The sequence below is a fragment of the Hippocampus comes genome, unplaced genomic scaffold (genome assembly GCF_001891065.2).
Source record: "Hippocampus comes isolate QL1 unplaced genomic scaffold, H_comes_QL1_v1.1 scaffold427, whole genome shotgun sequence".
NCBI classification, from domain to species: domain Eukaryota; kingdom Metazoa; phylum Chordata; class Actinopteri; order Syngnathiformes; family Syngnathidae; genus Hippocampus; species Hippocampus comes.
In genome coordinates this window covers 294,776-318,203 of record NW_017805871.1, presented here as the reverse complement: position 1 = coordinate 318,203, position 23,428 = coordinate 294,776, and the positions used below count along the sequence as shown (strand labels likewise).

Here is a 23,428-nt window from a genome sequence, read left to right as displayed (position 1 = left end):
GTGTGCATTTGTTGAGCCCACAAACTCAATTCTTGGGGCATCTGCCGCTGCTCCAAGCTACGTTCACTCCGTCTGTCCCATATATTCCCTAATTTTGAGGGGCTAAATGATGATAGAAGCAGCCCGCTATTGGGGGGAAAAAAAAACGCTATAACTGGCAACGGCTGAGTGCTAATGTCACCCGGGGATTGTGCTTACTCAAGCAAACTTTACCGCCGGCGTAGGATGTGAACCTGGCGAGGCACTTACATGCCGCCGGAACGCCGGTCTGTAATTTCCGCAATTTATTTTACCAAACGTCAAGATGATACGTTTGCAAGGGGAAAAACAACTTTGAGTACAGTTGTAATGAAGCTTGTTTGTTACAATGGCGGCGGTTTTTCCAATACAAAAAGTTCACGCCGCCATGTTTTACTTTACGCAAAGATCTCGTGGGTGAGCGAGGACATTTTTTAATTTTCCGTCGCGGTCTCAACGTCCGAAAACGACCTTCTCAAGGATATACCGCTACCAATCAAAAACGAATAAGATATTCATCAAAGACTGGATCTGAGTGCGTGGATGCCACACAGCCTGGGAATTGAATAAAGAAAGCACACCCCCCCCCCCCTCGCCCCTTGTCATCATCAAAAAAGCCAAACACTCGGCATATCCGCCAACCTGCCGGCTATGACTGACTCAAATAAAGAAATTCCCTTGAATGACTCAGGGTATTAGTAAGGATGGAAATAGTCGTACAGCCTGAAGCCCCACCAAAATAAATATTTTTTTATCCCCTCCAAAAAATAACAATAGCAGGCTTACTTTGCGATGTACAGTATTACAATGAAACGTGGGAATGAATTCTCACACCCTATTCCTTACTTCTTCATTTTTCACAAAGCCTTTGGCCTTTTTCCCCTTTGATGTACTCTTGTCGAGGTTCACGTTTTGAAAGTTTGGGCTTTTGCACAGTTGTAGTATACAAGATTGCCCCTTTTAAGCCGTGCAGTTTTTTGTATATGAGACTGTAAATGCACGTTTCAATCACATCTTGTCATTTTGTGCTCTGACGTTGAGCGGTTGGCAGTCGGCGGTATTTTAAAGACAGTCGGATGGAAATAACGAAACCATCAAAAATATCCCCTGTGATGTGCGGTGTGAACTTGTCTTAAAAAGTGGTAAAATTGCCCTATTCAAGTCGAAAATTGGTCACGGATTGTTGTGAGACCTTTGACTTGGAGGAAAAAAAAAGGCTCAGGAGTGAATCAAAACGCATTCCCTCTCCTGACCTAGAAAATGTGCCACAAAGAAATAACGAAAAGAATTGTTGCGTATTCACGTCCTGACACCTTTTCAACTCTTTTCTTTTTTTTTTTTCTCACAGGCCTTTGATGCCTTCATCTACATCTTTTTTGCACTGGAGATGGTGGTGAAGATGGTGGCCCTTGGAATCTTTGGTCGTCACTGTTACCTGGGAGATACTTGGAACAGGCTGGACTTCTTCATTGTCATGGCAGGGTAAGCTGCACCATGCACGTTCCCCTCTTAATATGGCTGAAAATATCCCAAGACATTTGAACGACATTAATGGAATTTTTCACCGTTTTTTTTTTTTTTTTTTTTCCCGCCCACCAGTCAGCAGTCGTGAATATCATACTGTGTATTGCAAGCAAATGCACCGCATGCTTTTGTGGGATCAGCAGTTCCACTTTAACAGAGGGCATGTAATCTTGTTTCTTTCATCAACCTTTTTTTTTCCCCCAAAATAATGCAACCAAAATACACTTTTAAGCCTGTCGTTTTGGAAATAGCTCGTCAATATGGGGTTAGGCCCTTTCCAGTGGGAAAACAAAAAATGCTTCTGGGCGTGTATGATGGATCACCTTTGAACACGGCTGTAAATGTGTCAAAGTGGCATCCGTTAGCTTATGTTAGCCTGATGGATATGTCGTCGTCAAACGCCAGACAAGGCAGAGTGTGGCAAGGTGACGGGACGTTCGTCTTCATTTAAATGGAAACAATTTATTTTCATTTGATTACTAATTGCCCGTTTTTGGGGGTGTCTGTCGGTAGACAAAATGGCTCAGGTTATATTTGGCTTAGTTGACGGTGCAATTGTGTGTCTTACTGTGGGGAGAGTTTGTGCTTTTGGACAACTGCCTCTGCCTTAAGTTCACTTTCACGCGTCTTTTAGATTAGCATCTGGGCTAATTACTGCGGGCAGTACCGGTGGTCAAATCTCGTTCCGCTCTTAGCTCTTTTTCTCGAGGTTACCTCCTCACGCTCCTACCGTAATCTTTTCTTTTCTTTCATCTTATACGGCGTATACATCAAATGTGTTTGACACCCCAAGCTAAATCCGAGGCTAGCCTAGTGCTAGCTTGTTCATTCCAATGTATAACCATGGATGTACAGCATGTAGGATTTTGGTGCAACAAAGAAGCATTCTGCCCGTTTTTTTTTTTTTGTTTGTTTTTATTCCTTCTTCACATACATGATATTCAAAGCTGGAACCAGAAATATTTATATTTTCGTGTATTTACTTTAAAACTGTCAAATCCAAGTATGTTTAATGGAAATGATGGGGCAGAAAAGTGCTTTGTTCACAAAGGAAGATCAACTTGAATGCAAACGGCGAAGCGAGCACGTTGCTAATTTGACAGTTAAGTCCCTGCAGCGTTGACATTTTGCCTTCTTAAGGCTTCTTCCTCGCTGTCAAAGCTGCGTCTTCTCCCGGGGTCTTCCCAACTGTCGGTTTCTCCTGATGCCTTTTCCATACCGTTGTGAACATATACACACACACACACAACGTTAAATAAAAGCATGCAGTACCTCCGCAGGAGGTTTGAGGCTAGCCACTAATTACTTTCTTAAACGCTGATTGACGTGCACAGCACGGACAGATCACACGCAAGGACAGTAGAGTGCTACACTCTGAGGCACAGCTGCAATATTTAATTCATCCAATTGTACCGCGTATATAATGGGATCATTAAGCTGGCGACTCCGAGTTGTTTTGTCGTATTTGCATCACGAGCACGATCCACCTGCCGTCCACCCAATTTTATGAGCCTTCAAGTTCAATGCAAGAAGGCAAGTGTGTTGAGTTTTTTTCATTTCACAACTCCCTTTTTGACGTTGTCGCCCTGATTCAGGATCTCGGCTACACACGTTCAGTTAGTTGAGCACAGATATGATCGGAATCCGAGCTGGGTGGAATAGGTTGGCCTCAAAACAACACACGAGCCTGAGTCCCAAAGCTCAAGTATGAATCGACTTACCTACTGCCTCCCAAATGGTAATGCCTTGAAATATTCCCTGAAAGTTTGAAGAAAATCAGTTGAGAACTGCGCCCGGTGGAGCAGCACCAGCTCAAATGTTTCGTGGTCCCCTCGCTTGCTGGCGGATGCAATTAGTAGCTTGAGCTGTTGCCTGTCAGCTGCGGGCTACAACAGTTCAACCTTTGTTGCGATTGCTCCGACTCAAGTGTGAGCTGCTGTCAAGTTGATGAGTCAATGCTGTCGTGAAAATCAGACAGGTTGCTGTGTGTTCCTAAAATAGTGTCGGAGTGGTGTCATGCTGCCTCAACACCGTTGCTGCCCCCCCGGGCAGAGCAATGTTGTGGACAAACACGCTTAAGGCCCACCACGTGCGGACTTACATGGCTGAACCCAAGTGGTGTGTCGCACAGTGCGGGGGCTCACCTCCCAGTTCTCATGAGTGGCCGAGCCGCAGTCAGTAGTTTTGCTGCAAGTTCTGGATCGCCAGTGAACATTGTTGCAATGTGCACGAGCTTCTATGAAAACAAAAAAAAAAAACAAAAAAAATGATGCTTCCGCCTTCTAAATGTAAGTGAGACTTCCTTGACAATCATGTCAGTGTTTTTGGTTCATTTAAAAATTATACACTACACTCTGTGGAGCCTTAAAGGGGGAGTCTACCCATAAATTTTCTTGATAATGTCTTCTATATGCGCCTTCGCTAGTCAAAACGCTGCATTCTGATTCATTTCGCATTCGTGGAATATGAGTTTAGCAGCAAAATGCAACTCTTTTTGTCCATCTCAGCGGGCAGCCATTTTGCTACTTTCTGTCAGCTGAAAATGACATCACAGTTGCTCACAGGGCTCAGTTCACGCCCGAGCACGGCTCACCTGTTTTCAGAAGCTAAACCATGATTGCTCATTAATGGAGCACTGGACAACTCTTAAGTCATTTTTCAGTCGACAGAAAGTGGAAAAATGGCCGCCCAGTGAGATGGACAAAAACGGGTAGATTTTGCTGCTTAACTTAAATTCCACATGTACAATATTTATCATTCACATTGGTTGAAATTTAGTTCTCGTGGGGGTAATAAGGTCGAACATCATCCTGAAATCAGCTACTGGTTTCTAAGAGTCCTTTATTTCCTTGGCAAATACAAAAAAAATGGTGTCCATTAATAACACGCACACACATAAAAAAAAAAAAAAAAAACCATTCAGCATTCTCCTGTGTAAAGCGGTTTGGCTTTGGGGGCACAAACAGCTTAGCCATGCTGAGGAAACTTGGTAACAGATGCCAGCCTTTAAGTGAGCCACAGCATCCTGCAGGCAACATTTGGAATATGAAGGCTTCTTTTTTTTTCCTCCCCTCCTGCTCTCATTCTCCTCCTCACCTCTCTTTCATGTAATTCCCTTCCCCTGCCTCTGAACTGCTTCTCCTATTCAACACTGCTGGGACAGGTGAGATTAGATCAAAAGAATGACCACTGATGCTAAAACCCCGACCAGGGATCTTTGGCCCACCTGGGCCCGCCCGCCCGCCCGCACTTGTCTGTTTGGCATATTTTGACAACAGGAAGATTAAAGTGTTCTTCATTCTCTCTCATTCTTGATCTCCAGCATGGTGGAATACTCTCTGGACCTGCAGAACATCAACCTGTCAGCCATTAGGACGGTGCGAGTCCTTCGCCCCCTGAAAGCCATCAACAGAGTGCCAAGTGAGGGCATTTTTTTTTTTTGTATCTACTTTTTTTTTTTTTGACATGTAACCCTCTGTGTGTCTTGGCACTCTAGAATGTGTATTTTCATAAAAGAGGGATTTTATGCATTATATCTGTGCCGCCATGCCACCTGTCCTCCATGGGGATCATGAAACATTCATGCTATCCTTAATGACAAAAATCGTAGCGAGACCCTGAGTCGCAGGTTCATCAAGTCAGTTAATGTTCTTTCATTGATCATGCAACGGGTGCTCTACTTTAATCGAAAACTTTGCGACAGACAGACCTGATGATGATACCTTATTGCAATTTGGCAAAACGCGTGGCGGGGGTTACGATCAAATGCACATCGAGGATCAAACTTGTACTTTTAAAAGAAGTCCAGAAAAGGTCACCTTTTTAATTTTAATTGCGTTAAAACTAGGTGAAAGTTAGCTGTGTTATCCATTCTAATCCCCTCCTTATTTTGGTTAGAATCCCGAACGATGCATAGATTACGTTTCATCGCACTGTATGCGCTTGCTATTTGTTACAAGTGACCCCCGCGTGTCATTACTTTGCGCTAACCCGATTCCGTCCTCTATCCGTGACCCTATTTGAGGCGTGGAAGCGGGAGGGCTTCAGACTATTTGTTGCTCATTTTGTTGGATCGCCGCTTTGCCCACAGACAACCAGAGTGCATGTGCGCCACCTCTCACCCCTCGTGCACCTCAATTTGTAACACCTTGACAAATTGTCCGATAGCAGTCCCTCCTTGCAGCGCACTCATGACCGCATGTATGAGACCGAGTGCGTTAGGTTTGTTTAGTGAATCATTGAGCTTTGAGCGAACAGGAAGTATAGGTGCAAATGGGTCAAGGGGTGCCGCAACCTGGGACGGTCACTGCGGAGGGAAATAACAACTTGAAAGAACAGAAAATGCCAGTGACGTTTCTTGACACTATTGTCAACGTGTTCCTTCCAAATGTTTTCGTGTTATCTTTTCCCTTTCCTCGATTTCTTTCTTTTTCTTGTGTCGCTTCCCGGTGCTCCTTCAGGCCATGCCTCATTCTTGTTCACCGTCTCTCAATATCACCCTCTCCTCACCCAATTAGGACTAATGGAACTCCGGTCTAATGACAAGGCCCCGTGGGAACAAACACATTTAGACTCGCCTCTAGCGCACACACACATTGGCACATGCAGACTCATACACCAGCAAGGCTGTGTGCTCTGCATGATGCGAAAATTAGCAAAGACAATGTGTGATACTTTCAAGCTAATACATTGTTGTCATGCCAAATGTGATTTACAAGATGTCTGATGAAATCAGTAACCACTGCCCTCCTGTCTTGCGACACTCTTTCGCAACTGTCCTAATACGGTATTCCCAAATGTGACAACATCTGGGGTGGATAATATATTAGCTGCGGCAGATTGGTTGCGATCACTACGAATAGTTTTTTTTTTTTTTAATGAGCTCTCGGCTCGCTTATTTTTACACTTGTATTCGGTAACCGCGCTACAGATGTCTGCTGGAAACGTCGTCAACCTGTGAGTCAGTCCCAGCGCTGTCTCATTTCTCAGCTTCTCACCTGTCACTCATCGCTACCGCGGAATAAATGCGCCGTTGCGCTGCTGACACATGAGCCGACTGTTGAGCTGTTACTCACTAATCACAGCACGGCCCATGAAAAACACAAACACACATTCATCAAAGACGGCAGTGACGCCCAAGCTAATGATTGCAAACATGCCGAGTCTTGTTTTAATCACTTAGATGACTCACAAAATACAGGGTATTCATTTTTTTTTTTTTGGGTGGCAACCAGAGATTAGCTTTCATACTTAACGTAACTGTCAGGGTTGCCGTCACTGATGACGGGGGTCCTCACACACCATTCCTAAAACGTTATGCAGGTAACACACATGCATGCGTGCCGGGTGCCTGTGCTTTGATCTCATCAGCGGATTTCACCTCATTCTCCCGTCAGTCCAACCCCGCCGTCATCAGATGCCACTAATCACGCCTCATCGTATCATCACTGCGCGACAACTCGTACACGGGGGATGAGGTCATCATTTTGGCAGGGAATATGTTTGTGTCTAATTAAGCTGCCTGACGTCACGAGCAACACTCGCGTCCTTCTATTTTCGAAGATAGTCGGCTTGTTGCGTGCGCTTCTGAAATCGTCACTTTGTCAGAATGGTTCTTACGCATGTTCTCAAGGCTGCACGGCAAGCGTTTGTCTGGTGTATACCGCCTCCACTTGAGAAGCTGTTATCTTCCCCCCACTGAACCACCAGAAAATAGAATAATGTAATAAATGAATAACATTTCATTGAACACAAGTAGGTCAGTGCTCCTGATAGTGCTCGCAGCGGCAGCGAAGGCCACCTCTGCGTTTTGATCATCTTTACATGCAGATGCAATGCGGCTTGTCTATAATGAGTTTATCGTCTGATTCTTACTGTCGTGTGCTTTCTCGTTACCCTTATGTGTTTATATATATTTACATTTGTTTTGCCCTTGCCAGTGTTTTATTTCAGTGATTTTTTTTCTTTTTTTTTCCTTTCTCAAATTGACCTGCAGGTATGCGTATCCTGGTGAACCTGCTGCTGGACACTCTACCCATGCTGGGCAACGTTCTCCTGCTCTGTTTCTTTGTCTTCTTCATCTTTGGAATCATTGGCGTGCAGCTGTGGGCGGGGCTGCTTCGCAACCGCTGTTACCTGGAGGAGAACTTCACCCTGTAAGCGATTACAGCATTTCAAATTGAATTGAGGAAGGCAGAGCCTTTTTGTCACTTGGAACACACTTCCCGGCCTTTTATAAACATAACTCTTACAACTATGCTAAAGTAATACTGTATACACATTTTAAAATGATGGCAAAATGACAATAAACTGCCAGTTCCAACCGTGCCATTAAAATCCATGTTCAGGCTGAGCACAGGAAAAGGCTTGAACACTTTCCAAGCACTTCCAAACATTAACATCGGGGAGGAGGGACAGGAACAAGTCATTGTCACTGTCCTTTATTTGACCTAAATGACAAAAATCAATCATTTCAAAGTATTCTAGCATTGTTTGTTTGGGTTCTCGCCACCTCAAAGCGTTGCCTTCTCTCTCCTTCTAAGAATAGGATGACTGCTCCGCTGCATGCCAACGTATTCACGACACGCCAACACGCCTGCCGCCGATTCTGTGTCACAATGACTTTCACCTCGTGTGTCTGAGGGTTTGATTACATGCCATTCATTCCCTTGATTCTTTTTTCACGCTGCTAGCGCCGTAACAACTAATAGAAAAAACACATTCCGTAGAACGCGTGATCTCATACGTGTGTTCTAACTCGTCTGTAAGATCGTAATTGTGCTTTGTTTCTTGTCCGGGGAATGCTGAAGCAGCGAGCGGTAATGACAGTTGTAATAGTTAAATGGAAAGCGGATTTGTATCTGCCAGTGAACAAGGACCTGTCTGCTTCCTCCTCTTAAATTTAAGTGCTGAAATTTACTGAAGTGAAACCTCTTCAGTAACTTAATGAGGTAACTTGAACCAGTGCAATTTTGTCGCGCTTCATTTGGCTCAAGAGGCTTTTTCGTTATTTGTGTTTTGTTAGCTCTATCGTCGTTATTTGTTTATTTATTTTGGGTGGGGGGGACAAGAATGGTTCGTACGCATTTGCTGACCAATGAGGACTTTTTTGTTTTATGAGATACGTTATTAGGGTAGAAGAAGTGTAATTTTCCATGGAATTGAAACCCGGAGGAGAAAGCGGGTGCTTGAGTGCTTAATTAGAAAGGTGCGAGCGAGTTAGCACTTGAGCGCCATTATGCTAAGTAAAGAGCTAATGTCTCCTCCCTGAGAGGCAACAATGGAGTGTCACAGTCAAGTGCCGCAATCACTTTGCCATCTGACACCTTCTGTCGCTTCACGGTTTTGTCTCGCACCTTCCAGCCCGTGCTCCCTTTTTTTCACTCGCGAGTCTTGTTTTAAGTCACAATTGTACCTTTTTTTTGTCTTCTTCTGTACCTATTTTTATGTTTCATTGAGATCGCTGAAAGTAAGTCATTATTTCATGCCTTACTGCGGAGCTTGTCATGCGAATAAAATTCGTCAGAGCTCAAAATAATTCGTTTTGAGCTAAAATAAATCTGGATGGAGACTATTAGCCATACCTAACTTAACGAAGCATTCTTCTTGAAAAATTCGACAACGCCCTTGTTTGACCCCTGTGGATCGTGCAGTTGTACCAAATGAAGTGTACGATGCTGTATGTCCTGATACCAACTTCGGATGATGATTCCTCCTTTTCATTTGACTAAATTTGACAGCTGCTACTCCTTGAACCCTCTCTGCTGCTCACGCTCCACCAGCAGGTGTGTTCTCAGTGTGATGCCAGACATTTGTCACGGCCACATTGCGCAATACAGACTCGCGCGTGTGTTCATTTGAGCTCTCGTACTTTGACAGAGGCTTGTCTCCGTTTTTCTTTTGTTCTTGAGCCCCAGTCTCATTAGCACGTGCATTGAGGGTGGAGAGCAGAAAGCATGGTGTGTGCCCTTCTGCCCGGCAAGCATATCACACATGGCGTTGTTGTCACGAGAGCATCATTGATTGGGAAGAACTGAAAAGGCCACAGGCTTGTTGTTAACGAATGGTTCCGCTACAGTTGTGATGCAACCGGCGCGCTTGAAATTGGCGCATCCCCCCGGCTGCCAATGCAGCAAATGCGTTGCCGCTCGTGTAGGCGTGCACACCCATGGGCACCTATTCATAGCGCCGAGAATTGCTGGTGTGTGCGCGCACGCGGTTTGTCTTCAGCGAGCCTCTCTTCCTAGTGCACACAAAATGAGAGAGAGGAGAAAGGAGCAAGGAGACTGGAGAAGAATCAGACCTCAGTCTCCCTCTTTACTTCACAGCCATGTCTGAATAAGCACGCAATCGTAGATAAGCACCAAGGCATTTTTTATTTTTTGTATCACCTGCAACGTTGAGGATTTTTATCATCAAGATATGAAATTTGTTTCACCTAAGGCAATAAAAATTCAATGTGCTACATCACTACCCTGAAAGAAAAATGGTGTGTTGAATTTACCTAATTTAATTTTGTCAAGTGGCTGCACAAAATAATATCATCGGGATCCGGATACATTTTTTTTTTAAGTACAGAGTCTACTTTAAAAAATGTGTCTGGCTCCAGATGATTTCATTTCATGCAACCACCTGACGAAATGAAATTGATGGAATTCGACCAAAACTTTTTTCAGCATACTTTGTGCCTCAATTATTGAATTGGCGTTCCCCTATAAATTTAAGGAGGGACATATTATGGCGGGGGGGCTCACGCCAAACTCAAAATGCATCATTCACTGCCGTTTTAGCCACGCTGAGGGCATCGGACCGCGCCAACCTGCAAATAGTCAGAATCCGCGAATAATTTATTGACATTATTATAAATGCTTGAATTTTTCGAACTCAACAGAAAAGATGCATGGCGTAAGGGGATGGCCATAAATCTTGAACGCATCTTTTGTCCTCTGAATCGTCCTCAGGAAAAGGTTGAGGGACCTTCGGCTGTTTGGTGATCATGACTCTTGGAAATGACCTCCTTCCTCGAAGTCAGCGTGTTATAGGGCATAAACCGGTGGCAGACGTGGCGTGAAAGATAGCTATTTTAGTGTGTGCCCATTTAAAGTGGCACTTACGAGACACAGTGTGGGTAATAGTGTGCTGCTTGGGGTGGTCAGGGCAATCAGTCAGATTCATTATTTCGAGTCATAATGCAAGGAGCGGCTAAAGACACTCGCTGCCTAGTTGCTTAAGAGGTAAGAGGTTGTCAATGGAGGAGAATAAGCTACTTTTCCGCTGATTTCATGCTCGGGCTCACACACTTGCATAGTATCATATTCACTTTCCACATGACTTAGTTTTCATGATTGAACAATCTGTTGTCGGCTGCTATTTTTTTTTTCTTGTGTTGCGTGGCTATTTCGGTAGCAGAACATCGTTCCATAAATCTGACATAAAGTATGGATGCTCTGGAAGAACAGTGGAAGAAAATGTTGTAAGAGTTTCCATTACACATTCCCAAGCTTCTTTCATCGGTAATCTCTTGTCGCTTTTTAGAATCCCTCGCTTGAAAAGGCGATGCAGGATTTTCTCCCTGTTACAACCCCGGTCAAATGAGGTCCTCTGGTACAGTGGAACGTCACCAGTATTGGAACATTTTTTGTTCTTCCTGACAGAAACAGAGTTATTATATGATGTTTTGGGTTTTTTTTGGTTTTGTTTTTGTTCCCAATAATTGCTGTAAAGGATCCTATTCAATAAAACACGCCCTGCTTGATTCATTCTGACAGCTAAGCTAATAGTGAAATTAATTCCTTTGCCAAGCAACAGACCAGACACAGGCCCTGATTTCACGCGACTTTTTTTTTTCCGAGCTGTTCATCCAAAAATGAGTCACATTTCACATCAGAAAATGTTTTATTTAGTGTGTTCAATAGTCGTGTGAGTGCATAGTTGCGATTAAAAAGTCGCAGAACGCTGTTCAGCTTCAACAAAATGGCAGCGCTACTCAGACTAAGCTAGCATTAGCACTGCAAACGCGCTGATCTTACCCATAGCTGCTATGATGATTGTATGACTATAATTTATTTTTTGAGATACACAATCGATTAAAAATTGAAAACAGTGTGAAATTTACCTGTCAAGCAGAACTGTTACTAATTCTGCATCGCTTCTACACCCTCAGATCCCTGAGGTCCCTTTTTTCCATCTTTGTGATATTATGCCCCAGTGTGAGCAAATGAGAGAAGGGCATTTTTTTTCTACCCCAGAGGTAGATATTCCAACATAGGTGCAGGGAAAGCTCCTGAAACTTAAGATGACTGGTCAACCCGAAGCTGCATGATTTTTTTTTTTTTTTTAATGCTGATGTACGGCATATTGCTGAGATGGAGGATGATTTCTCTTCAGGCCACTCCTTTTGTCATGTACTGACCCAACACATGATCGCCCACCTGGATTCCACACTTGTCAGCATGCCTTTGCTTTGCTTCGTTAGCTTTTAATCTAGTTTGCAAGTTCACTGCGAGGTCAGGCTGTTTCCTTCTTCTCTCTCTTTCTTTCTGCCTCTCACACAAATCCACGTTATCAAATTGGTCTTTTATTTAGAGCTATTTCACAAGATATGAAATGACGAAACCTGTGAATTACCGATTTGAATACCCCAAATTAAAATAATTATAGAAGCATTTATGCTTACCTTATATTCTTGTCTCAGCTCTTCAGGAATGACCCCGCCACCTCCGTACTACCGACCCGAGGAGGATGATGAGCGCCCTTTCATCTGCTCACTGGCATCTGACAACGGCATCATGTCATGTTTCGACGTTCCCGCGAGGCGACAAGGAGGCCAGACATGCTGCCTGGACAAGGAAGACGCGCTCCACAGACAAGCTCTGGGTCTCAATCCTGAGCCCATGGTGAACGGCAGCGGCGCCGGCGACGCCACGGGCCTGTGCATCAATTGGCACCAGTATTACACCCGCTGCCACACGGGGAGCACCAACCCCCACAAAGGTGCCATCAACTTCGACAACATTGTCTATGCCTGGATTGTCATTTTTCAGGTATTTTATTTTTTTTTGAACTTGTTTTCTGTACTTTGCCACTGCTTGAACAGTTATTTTATGATGTGGATCATGTTTACTCCTTTTCCTTATAGGTGATCACTCTGGAAGGCTGGGTAGAGATAATGTATTACGTAATGGATGCCCACTCCTTCTACAACTTCATCTACTTCATTTTACTCATCATTGTAAGTAATGTATTGGTTTTTTAAATTTTTTTTATTTTTAATGCTTTTCTTACCTGCTGACGCCACCATTGTGATGAATGTAACAATCACGACTTATCAGTAAATAGGTCCATTTTAGCAGGTGTGTGATCATCAACTGATAAATCTGTATTTTGATGTATGCTGATTCAAATTGGGAAATCTTGTCTTTTTTTCCCCCGGTGGTATAAAGGGTCAGGTACTGATTGGGCAAAGTCATTTGTTGTATAGGTGTTTGCTGTTGGGCCTTTCTCGCATATGATCCACGTTTTTCTTTTGTTGTTGTTGTTTTTTTGGGTTATTGAAGCTAGAAATCACTCTGTTGACAGCCCAGTGTGTGCAGCAAACGTGAATCATTTTGTTTGTTTCAAACTCAGCCGTCTTCCACTCCAGGTGAGACAGTATAAGATGTCATTTGGGATACACGTCTGTTTTAAATGCATGTCTCAATACAGAGAGGGGAAAAAAAACAGAGCCATATGTAATTGGACAACCAACTCATGTTGAAAATGGGGAGCAGGCTTTCAGTATTTGCTTCATGTTCAATATACCACACACAATGACTTTTACAGCATATCAAAGCAAGATAAACAGAGCTAAATAATCCGTGCATTTGCCTCTTGGGCTTCCTTTCAAGGATTCCCATGCAGATCGACGACCCAAAAAAGAAACTTCACCTCCAGTGTATCAAATGCATCATCATTTCGTTTCTGTCTGACACTTGATCTACGAAGTCAAGTGTGCAGCCCAAGTGTCAGTCTTTGCATCACTCTGAAGAGTAAACAGCTGTACGTTATTGAGACCGGCTGACATGGTGGCAATTATTTGGAAGTGTGTGTGCATGTGTGTAAAAGTTGAGACATAAACGCATGTGACAGCAGCTGCACAAAAGCGTAAAAACAATCAGCTGCAAACAAAGCCTGCCATCTTAATTTGTCTGCGTGTGTGTGTGTGTGTGGGGGGGGGGTCTAGCATGCATAATACAGTGATCCTCTGAATGCTGATACTGGACTGCCCTCTCTAATTATGCAGAAAGCTGTCTATGATCTGATCAAATGCACATCACACGCACGCAAGCACGAACATGGCTGGAGGGGAATCAAAGCGCCACACACCTGCAGAACTGTTTGACCTACAGGCCACAGATGTAGCCTGCCAACCGTGCTCAGGGAAACCTTCTCCTACATCTTTGTTTCATGACAGGTGGAAAGTTACTAGTTATGTTCTCTTTTTTTAATCCCATCATGATCAACATGAAAATAAAATAACCTCTTAAAAAGCCAGGCAGAGGTTTAATTCTTTAAAGTCCATCAACGCTGCATATAAATATAAAATAAAGACCAAAAAAATACTAATGATTAAATGCAAATGTGTTGTACTTTAAAGTTAAATATAACTGAATAGTATGAAACAAATGTACCGTAGTGGTTTAAAAAAATGTCTCATGTCATGCACATGTATTTGGTGTTCCATTAGAAGCAGCTGCTAGTGAGAGTCACTGCAGTCTGTCGAGTAGAATGCCAATGAATGTATCAGGATGTTTCCTATAATTCATTGTATCAATATGAAAACAGCAAAGTTACCTGAATTTACTTCTTACATGCTATTGAAGTGCTCACGAGAAAAAAAAAAGGTGAAACAAGTCGCAATGAGCTCGTCAAAGCTGGGTTTTTTTTAATGTCAGAGTTCTTTGCCAAGAACGTGAGTTCTGTTTTAAAGCCACGGTCAAATGGACTGAAGCAGGAACATTGGTTAAGGGAGAATAAAGGAAGAGATACTCTAAGCAAGGTAGATTTTTGGAGTGACTACGTTGTTAAGCGACAGAAAAGGTGAAATGAAAAGACCGACCAAGTCAGTGCTGTGCTTTGGGGCATGTGTTGGCCCCGTCTGTCTGCTCCAATCAGCCTCGCTTTGGTAGAAAGTCGGCCCTCCAAGACCTTTAGCATGCGTGCTAACATTTCTGCAGGCGGATTGACGTACTTCATCAGAATCAGTGAGCGTGTGTGAAAACAAGTCAGTCTTTATTTCCGCACCAAGCACTTTGTTTGGCTGGAGTAACTGTCAAATCCACCAAATGTTGCGTCGGGGTTTACTTCGCTGCGTTGAAAGTCAATCATTTTCCTCCCATGTCCACGCAGATCGGTTCCTTCTTCATGATCAACCTTTGCCTAGTGGTCATCGCCACTCAATTTTCAGAGACCAAACAGCGGGAGCACCAGCTGATGCAGGAGCAGAGGGCACAGTGCCTATCCTCGTCCACCCTGGCCAGCATGGCGGAACCGGGCGATTGCTATGAGGAAATCTTCCAGCTGGTCTGCCACGTTCTGCGCAAGGCCAAGAGAAGATCAGCGGCTCTCTACTACACGCTGAGGGGCAAGCCCCCGCCTGCTGGTGGAGGCAGGGGCAACAGGCGGGGTGGAATCAATCAGAATGGAGAGAGGCATCACCCGAGGCATCCGAAATGTGAGTAAGATATCCGCGGCTCAGTGAACTCAAATTGACATGGCTGTGTGTTACAATTAAAGGGTTGCAGTCCTTTGGGGCCGCCTCCAAAAGCCAAGTCACCTTGCGGGAACAAATCTTGATACATGGTTGTTTGCTGTTTTAAAATGACGAGCAAGTTTTAAATGTAACCTCGCTTCACTCGTGCACCCAAAACACACCGCTGGCATATGAGATGTGCACAGCACCGCAAGTCGAGGTAAGCCACATAAGATTAGTAGCGTTACTTATTCATAACAACTGTTGGCAGATGATGATTTCCGTACAAGCGCACGGCTCACCGTGCGTTTGGCGATTCGGCAGAAGAGTCACCACCAAGCTGCGCTTGCCGGCGCAGCATATGGAGTGTCGCTGGAGTTTGCGCCTGGCGGAGTGACAATTTAGTGGCGGAAAAGTCGATCACACTTAAGCTTGCCGGCGCTGCCTGAATGACTGAACAAGTTGTTCAAACACCCATAATCACTAAATATCTGGGGAGACTCATCCTGTCTCAAATCACGGACGCTCTTCCCGACGACTTCGATCCCCACCAGTTTGCGTATGAGACCGAAAGGACAACAGAAGACGCACTCAACACAGCCCTCACCCACGCAATGCTAATTTGTGAGGGTGCTGTTTGTGGATTTCAGCTCCGCAGCAAACACAGTGGTACCACTGGTGCACCTCAGGAATGTGTACTCAGTCCCCTCTTCTGCTTGCTCTTTACACACGACTGCCTTCGCATTCATCTCATCACCACGATCACATTTGCTGATGACGCCACCCTTGTCGGACTGATCAGGGACAAAAGTCAGCCTAATGGATTTTTCATTGTTCCTGTGACAGTGAAAATAGTTCAATTTTATTTTATCATATTCTATTCTAAAAAAAAAAAAAAAGATGCCACGTTGGAAGGACATCACAGTGCTGCACAAAGAATCTCGCAGGGGTGGCAAAAGTACTCATACTCTGCACTTCAGTAGAAGTACAGACACACACTATAACAATTTACTAATTCAATCCCTTTACTTAAGTAGGAGTTAAAGAGGAAAAAAAGTTTTTACACCTAAATATATTTAAGTGTCACGTGGTTGACTGGTTAGCACGTCGGCCTCACAGCGCAGAGGTTGCAGGGTTCGATTCCGGCTCCGGCCTTCCTGTGTGGAGTTTGCATGTTCCCTCCATGCCTGCGTGGGTTTTCTCCGGGTACTCTCGCCAAGAGCCATTTTGCACGGTGGGTTACTTCATTGATTTGTCTACATCTCCACAGTCTCCCACTGCCCACACCAAAGCAAGCAAGACCACGAGTTCCAGCCACTCGACAGCTCCGTCAGCCTGGCCGTGCCTCAGAATCCGCAGGACTGCCCCTTGTGCGCTTTAGCACTGGAAGAAGGCCCGAGGACTGCGGGAGATGCCGCCAGCGGAGAGGACGACGAGGGGGATGCCGTGGAGGAGACGGACAAGGAAGAGAACCATTTGGAGGAGAGGGGTGATGCCGGTGAAGGGAAGAAGAAAAAGAAAAAGAAAAGAAGCTGTTTTGGACACTGTAAGGACGTGTGGGATGAAATGAGGAGAAAACTGTGGGGCATCGTGGAGAGCAAGTACTTCAGTCGGGGCATTATGATTGCTATTCTCATCAACACCATCAGTATGGGCATCGAACATCACAATCAGGTAAGAGGTTTTCTCTTGATGCATGGATATCACAGACCAACAAAAAGAAATAAGAAAGAAAAGTAAGAGTGATAACCAAGGGGTGAGAAGAGGTTTCAATGGGGCCGACCTTGCGAAGAAAGCACCCGCAAACACGGGAGGCGCGTGATGCAATGCTCGCACCCGCGTACAAGGACGTTCACTTGAATTTTTTTGCATGGGTATCGAGATTTTGCTGTTTTTTGTATTCCTCCCCTCCTGCCTCCCTTGCTGCCTCGTCTAATTATTTTCTCCAAGAATGCCTTCACACGCCGCTTAGCCCACTTTGCTTCCCGCCTTGCTAGCAGTTTTCCTTCCTGCCATCCTTCCTTCCTGCTTCACCCCAAGTGTCTTGGCTTCTCTCTGACTCTCTCCGTCTCTCCGCTTCTGCCTCTTTCCCGTCCACCCCCGCACTCTTTGACAGTGTACGGAATAGTTGCTTTCTCCTGTCTCTGAAGACTCTAAAAATAAACGAAGGCGAGGGAAGGGGGGGGGCGGTGGGAAGAACGAGACAGACTCCAGTTACGCAGCGTTTTTTTGTTTTTTTTTTGGGCGCGATTTTTTTTTTTTCCCGCGAGTTAGTGCGTGCGCATTTCAAAGCAAGGCATATGTGCAAGCACATGCGTTTGCATGCGCAGTCTCGCCGATGCTTTTGTCGGTGTCTCCTTTGAGCCTTGCCGCTTCGAACACAAGCGGTGATACCATGATGTGGCTGTTCTGCAGCAGCAAACTCCAACCTGGTCTAAAACGCTGACACAGATGCGATCACGTTCTGTTTTAATTGTCACTCCGCGTTTTGGTGACCTTTATTTCGGTGACCTTTATTTCGCTATGAGTCGGGCAAAACATCGAATGAGAAATTGCTCACGCTATGATGCAGTTCGGTTTCTCCACACCAGCACTACAACCGCAGTCATCAACGTTATACGGAATGACTACTTCTCTGACAGCGTCGAATTTTAGAATTATCATGACATTTTTTTAGAACGGATGGCCCTCGCTTTGACTTTTATTAGATGCACGTGTTCACTGTAGAAATCCATCAAGGCATTTAAGATAGACTGCCATATTCGATTCAGACTTTGTTTCATCACCGATATACAAGGACACTAAAGTTGACGGCAAACGTGAGCGTGTGTTTTACTATCACGGAGCGTTTTTTTTCTGGCTTTTCAAAAGCCAGATGCAAAAGCCAAGCGCGCCATGAGCCAAAGCGCTGCAGACACAAACTAACAGGGGACACCACTTTGGCAAGAGTGCATGTTTGTGGCTCTTGGAACATTCCAGATGTGTTTTCAGATAAATGGATCAGCTTCTATGGTGCTCAGTTGTCTCGGTGGACTTTTTTTTTATCCGAGCAACATTTTTTTTTTTTTGCCGCAACTGTGCTCACTGCATTGAGACTGATTTGCTTCCACCGGTTTTTCTTTCCTCTCCTCTCGCCTTGGCCCGTTCTACCGCCTTTTTTCCCCCCTCTGTGATCGACAGGACGATATTGATTTTGAAGCGATGGGCCTCTTTGATAATGAGAGTTTGAGAAAAAAAAAAAAAGGAAGGAATAGTGGCATTAGGAACCTGGAGGGGATGAAGATAGATTGGGAGGAAAAAGCGGATTAAAGGGGTGGACGGAGGTGCGCGAGTGTACTTTTCCTCTGACACGGTCTGCCAGCTTTGGCGCAGCTTGTTGGCTCTTTTTCTTTTTTTTTTTTTTGTCTGCTGACGTGGGAGTTGGAAATCTGTGGCATCAGAAGAAGTTTGCGATCCATGTCATGCACGACACACATCCGTGCTCGCTGAAAGCAAGTAAGCGTGTACGCATCCCACAACAAACATTTGAGAAAATAAGCCTGGTTGTGGTGCCTTTGTTGTTTCCTTTTTCCACTCCTCCTTTTATCTCCCGACGCCACTAATCCATAACTGCTCCAGTCGGTTTTTATCGGCTGCAATATCGGCACAAATCCGAGTCCACACGTTGAGCCACTACTCCGCGTTGACGGTGAGAGCCTGAAGTCGATGAATCGGCAATCAAGAGTTTGGCATTTACAAGACGGGCGCCTCGTAAAGAGCAACAGATGACAAAGGTGCAGTGTCCGTGCAACCTTTCTGAGCAGCGGTGCCTCAAGCATGTTGGCAATCTGGTAGCAGAGTTGGAAAGTCACCCGCCAACTCACCAGCCGAACAGCCTAAATATTAATAATGTCGTTTCATAACGTTTTGCATCATGATTCTAAAGCCATCAACCTTGCTCAGGTGCACGTTCTCTGTTTGGTGTTTTGTTGCGTTTCCCTTACGCAGCCAGAAGAGCTCACCAACGTGCTGGAGATCTGCAATATTGTTTTCACCAGCATGTTCACCCTGGAGATGATCCTCAAGCTGACGGCCTTCGGCTTCTTTGATTACCTGAGGAACCCCTACAACATCTTTGACGGCATCATCGTCATCATCAGGTGAGATGGGCGGGGCCGGGGGTTACGTTTTTTTTTCATACTTTATGAACGGCCTTCAGAATCACCTTTTAATCGCTCCGGTTCAATGTGTGTTTACAGTATCGTATTTAACTTTTACCGCACTTAATTAATCCATTTGTGGAACATATCCGCCCACTTTAAAAACTGCGGGCTTATCTTTTACACCTCGAACCTTTAAGGACTTGACGCTTTGACCCGTTACGCCGTTCTCATAACTACCTTCTTGCATCCATTCCCAATGGGCGTTGGGCGCACCGCAGCGTCTGTGAGATTATCGGGCAAGCGGATGGCGGCTTGTCGGTGCTGAGGACCTTCAGGCTGTTGCGGGTCATTAAGCTAGTCCGGTTCATGCCGGCGCTCAGGCGTCAGTTGGTGGTCCTGATGAAGACGATGGACAACGTGGCAACCTTCTGTATGCTGCTCATGCTCTTCATCTTCATCTTCAGGTACCAAGGGGCCGTGTCTCATATTTGCTTGTGCTTTGCTGTTTATTACTGTGCGTATATCTTCATCGAGTAATATGTGCCTCGTTCAAAAGGCTTTCAAAGCAGCTATAAATTGCGGTGGAATATAAAACATCCTCTGAGGGAATAGACGATTAAAGTCCCGTGTAGTCGTAGAACAGACCAAGCAGACATACGGCCAAAAGCCTGAAAATTGTTTGTGCAAAACTAAAGGATTATGTTCATGATTAAAAAGTGTGAAGTCATAATTTCCCCCCAAATCCGGTATGTCTCAGCAATTCTCTCTTTGGCTCCACTTGCTTTCCTTTGACCATAAAAGTGATGGTTATGCTCTTGCTAATTTGACTGTCTGCAGACTGTAAAGAACGGAACCGCAATAAAACGTGAAAGACGTTTTGGCTCACTTAAACCAAAAGACAACAGCGACTCCAAATAGGCCTCATAGAAAAAATCCCAACTATGTGCACGCAGCAGGGTAAATTGCTGACGACTTGACCGTGAATATGGTCGATCATCCAAATCTTTACAGTAGATTAACGAGCAAATCTATCACAGGACGATGCCCAAAACTTTGGTGCTATTGAGCCTGTCTGTTTGATTAGCCTTCCCCAGGGAATTCCGCTAATTTTTTTTTTTTTTTTTTTTTACTTGAATGCTACCCATGGCGAGCATAACATGAATTAAAGAATATGGGCTTTTAATGAGCAATAAATGCACAGTACATAAAAACTCTGCAAAGTGAAAATAAATATTGTGATTTTGACACTCCACGGAGATGGGTCCTAATGAGCAACTTTCAAATGATTACAAAAAAATCGCCAGGTATATTAAATGAGTCTTAATACAAATTATGAAAAATCAAACTTCTTCCTACTGGGTAGAATCGAACCCACCGGGTCGTTGCGGGGCTTGCCATGGCACCGCAACAGGTGCTAGCCACCAGTTAGCTTGCGATCTAACTGCCCATCCTCTCAGCAGGCCCGACGAGCGGCGGGCTCGGCGCGGCGTCGCCTCCCTGCTTGTTGTTGTATCACTGTGTGAATCCACATATTGGAGGAACTCGAAACATTTAGTTGACGGGGGTATTTCAAAAGAGAGATGTACAAATACATTGTGAAGCTAGCAAACAGATGGAGGATAGCCCGGCTCGAGGATTGAGATGTTTACTTTTTCCTTAAGCGTTTCTTGTTTTACAGTATCCTGGGGATGCACATCTTCGGTTGCAAGTTCAGTCTGAAGACAGATGCGGGCGACACCGTGCCTGACAGGAAGAACTTTGATTCCCTCCTCTGGGCCATTGTCACTGTTTTTCAGGTACAGATCTTAAACACCTATTCAAATATCCTCTTTGGAAAATGCGTTATTCACAGTGTGTGTGTTTGTGTGTGTGTGTGTGTGTACTGATTTGTAGATTCTGACTCAGGAGGACTGGAATATGGTGTTGTACAACGGCATGGCTTCCACCTCTCCCTGCGCTGCCCTCTACTTTGTGGCACTGATGACATTCGGAAACTATGTGCTCTTCAATTTATTGGTGGCCATCTTGGTAGAGGGTTTTCAAGCTGAGGTACGACAACACCGGTACAGCACTCCAGTCGCAAAACGGCTTGCGCAACCAGGGATTCCTAGTCCATTAATACATACCTCATTAAGACGGCTCTGGAATATATACCTCGTAGCCTTACCATTTCACAAATGGTATGTAAAATGGGTTCTCGAAAAAAAACAGTAAATTGTCCCACGGTTGGTTGGTTCCAGGACGCCCGCGACCCTCGTGAGGATAAGCGGATTGGAAAATGGATGGATAATCACAACAATACATACCACATCTACACCTGTGGCAACGCAACGAAACAAGATCATTTACTTCCATACATTGAAATAATATAGACCATATTGGCTTGGCCCTTCTCAAGTGTTGCAGTTTTCTCTTGTGGTTCCTTTGCAAAATTAATTGCCCGCCCTTGCTCGATTGGAAGTAAGATCATTTGCAAAACGAGCCCAGCAAATGAAATAAGCAAAGGACACGTCCGGCAATAACTCTTTATCATTTGCTTGTGATGACAACATTGCACGTATTAATCTCACTCTGCTGTCACCGTCCTCATGCAGGGAGATGCAAATCGCTCTTACTCCGATGATGACAGGTCTTCCTGCAATTTTGAGGACAACGATAAGCAAAAGGACTCTCCTCATCTCTCAGGTTGTTATTCACAGAACAGTATTTCAGATCGTGACATGGTTATGAATAACAATTCAAATAACCAATTGTTGTGATTGTTTTAGGTATGTACTTCTCCTCCCCTTAACAAACAAGCAACTCAAAAATGTGCGTCCAGAAACGCCCAACACATGCTAATGTTTTCTTCTGATTCCATTTTCTCACCTTATCTTAGCATCTTTGCCTTGTCCGCGGAGCACAATCGACATTTCTCTTCACGACTCTTCTCTTTTCTCCCTCTTGGCAAAAACAAAATCATTCCATTCAATAAATTAGCATGTAGCAGCACATTAAAACCTTTACTATTTAAAGATTGGAAAACGTGCTGGCAGCCTTGTCACCATTACGAGCCCATCTCTGGCTCTTTCAAGGTGATTCAACTTGGATTAAACCTTCCTGTCTCTGTCTTAACTGGCCATTATGTCACTTGGGGAAATGTATTCTTGAAAGTAATGGAGTTGAAATTCAGCTCACCTCTCCGCACTAATGTCGAGGTAAAAAGGAGAAGAGAAATGTCTCGATCTGTTTTCACGTGCTGTGCGGCTCTTTCGTTTATTTTCATACACAATAGCCTTTCCACTTGCCTTTCCACACAGACCCAAAGATCTGCACGCTGACCCCTAATGGCCACTTGGACTTGGGCCCACTGCCTGCCAGCCTATTTCCTGGAGAGAGGCTGAGCTTTGCTCTCGGGTCGAGGAAAAACAGTGTCATTTCTCTTGGCAGGGCCAACTTGGAGCAGAAAGCCGCGGTAAGCGAACAAGACCCACAAAGACCCACAAATCTTTTGTGACAGGGGATTGATTTGGGCTTTCATGTGGCATATGGCATTTTTATTTGGATATTACGGCGTATATTTTGCTGCCTGTATATTTTTGCAGATTGCCTGAATGTTGGTGAATCTATGAAAGACTTTTTTTTTTCAGCAGCAAATCATTGGTTTTATCGTGGCTTTTTAATTTGCAAAAGCAACGAGACGATTGAGTAAAAAGGCCATTTCGTTGATTGAAAATGCACTGTATGGAAAGTTTTGAGGCACTGTTAATTATTTAATCCAGTGGGGGTTGGTTAAAACATTTTGGTTTTGCCGTTGAATCCTAATCCTTCTATTTTCAAAGTCATTTCAAGCAATTCTACAGATGAAAAATTGACTCTAACATGCGTCAGAATCTAGACATCTTTACTAGCTGAGCGGATTTCCGTCAAAAGTGCCGGTTGTACCAAATACCTTTGTGTATACAAACGGGTCAGGGTCAAAGGGGTCAAAGGTTTTGTTTTTCTTTATTGAAGAAAAAACCAGTTTAGCCACTGG

General features: G+C 44.5%; 1 protein-coding gene across 1 annotated transcript in view; it reads left to right on the top strand.

Moving 5' to 3' along the window:
• cacna1ia (calcium voltage-gated channel subunit alpha1 Ia) overlaps positions 1-23,428 on the top strand; it is a 99,014-nt gene that overhangs the window by 52,034 nt on the left and 23,552 nt on the right. The window contains exons 4-16 of the mRNA XM_019888704.1: positions 1,367-1,500; positions 4,865-4,962; positions 7,538-7,697; positions 12,236-12,584; positions 12,680-12,772; positions 14,929-15,253; positions 16,542-16,945; positions 19,259-19,410; positions 19,692-19,877; positions 21,092-21,209; positions 21,307-21,462; positions 22,008-22,098; positions 22,713-22,905. Coding sequence (XP_019744263.1) covers positions 1,367-1,500; positions 4,865-4,962; positions 7,538-7,697; positions 12,236-12,584; positions 12,680-12,772; positions 14,929-15,253; positions 16,542-16,945; positions 19,259-19,410; positions 19,692-19,877; positions 21,092-21,209; positions 21,307-21,462; positions 22,008-22,098; positions 22,713-22,905 — 2,459 coding nt within the window. The remainder of the gene's footprint in view (positions 1-1,366; positions 1,501-4,864; positions 4,963-7,537; positions 7,698-12,235; positions 12,585-12,679; positions 12,773-14,928; positions 15,254-16,541; positions 16,946-19,258; positions 19,411-19,691; positions 19,878-21,091; positions 21,210-21,306; positions 21,463-22,007; positions 22,099-22,712; positions 22,906-23,428) is intronic.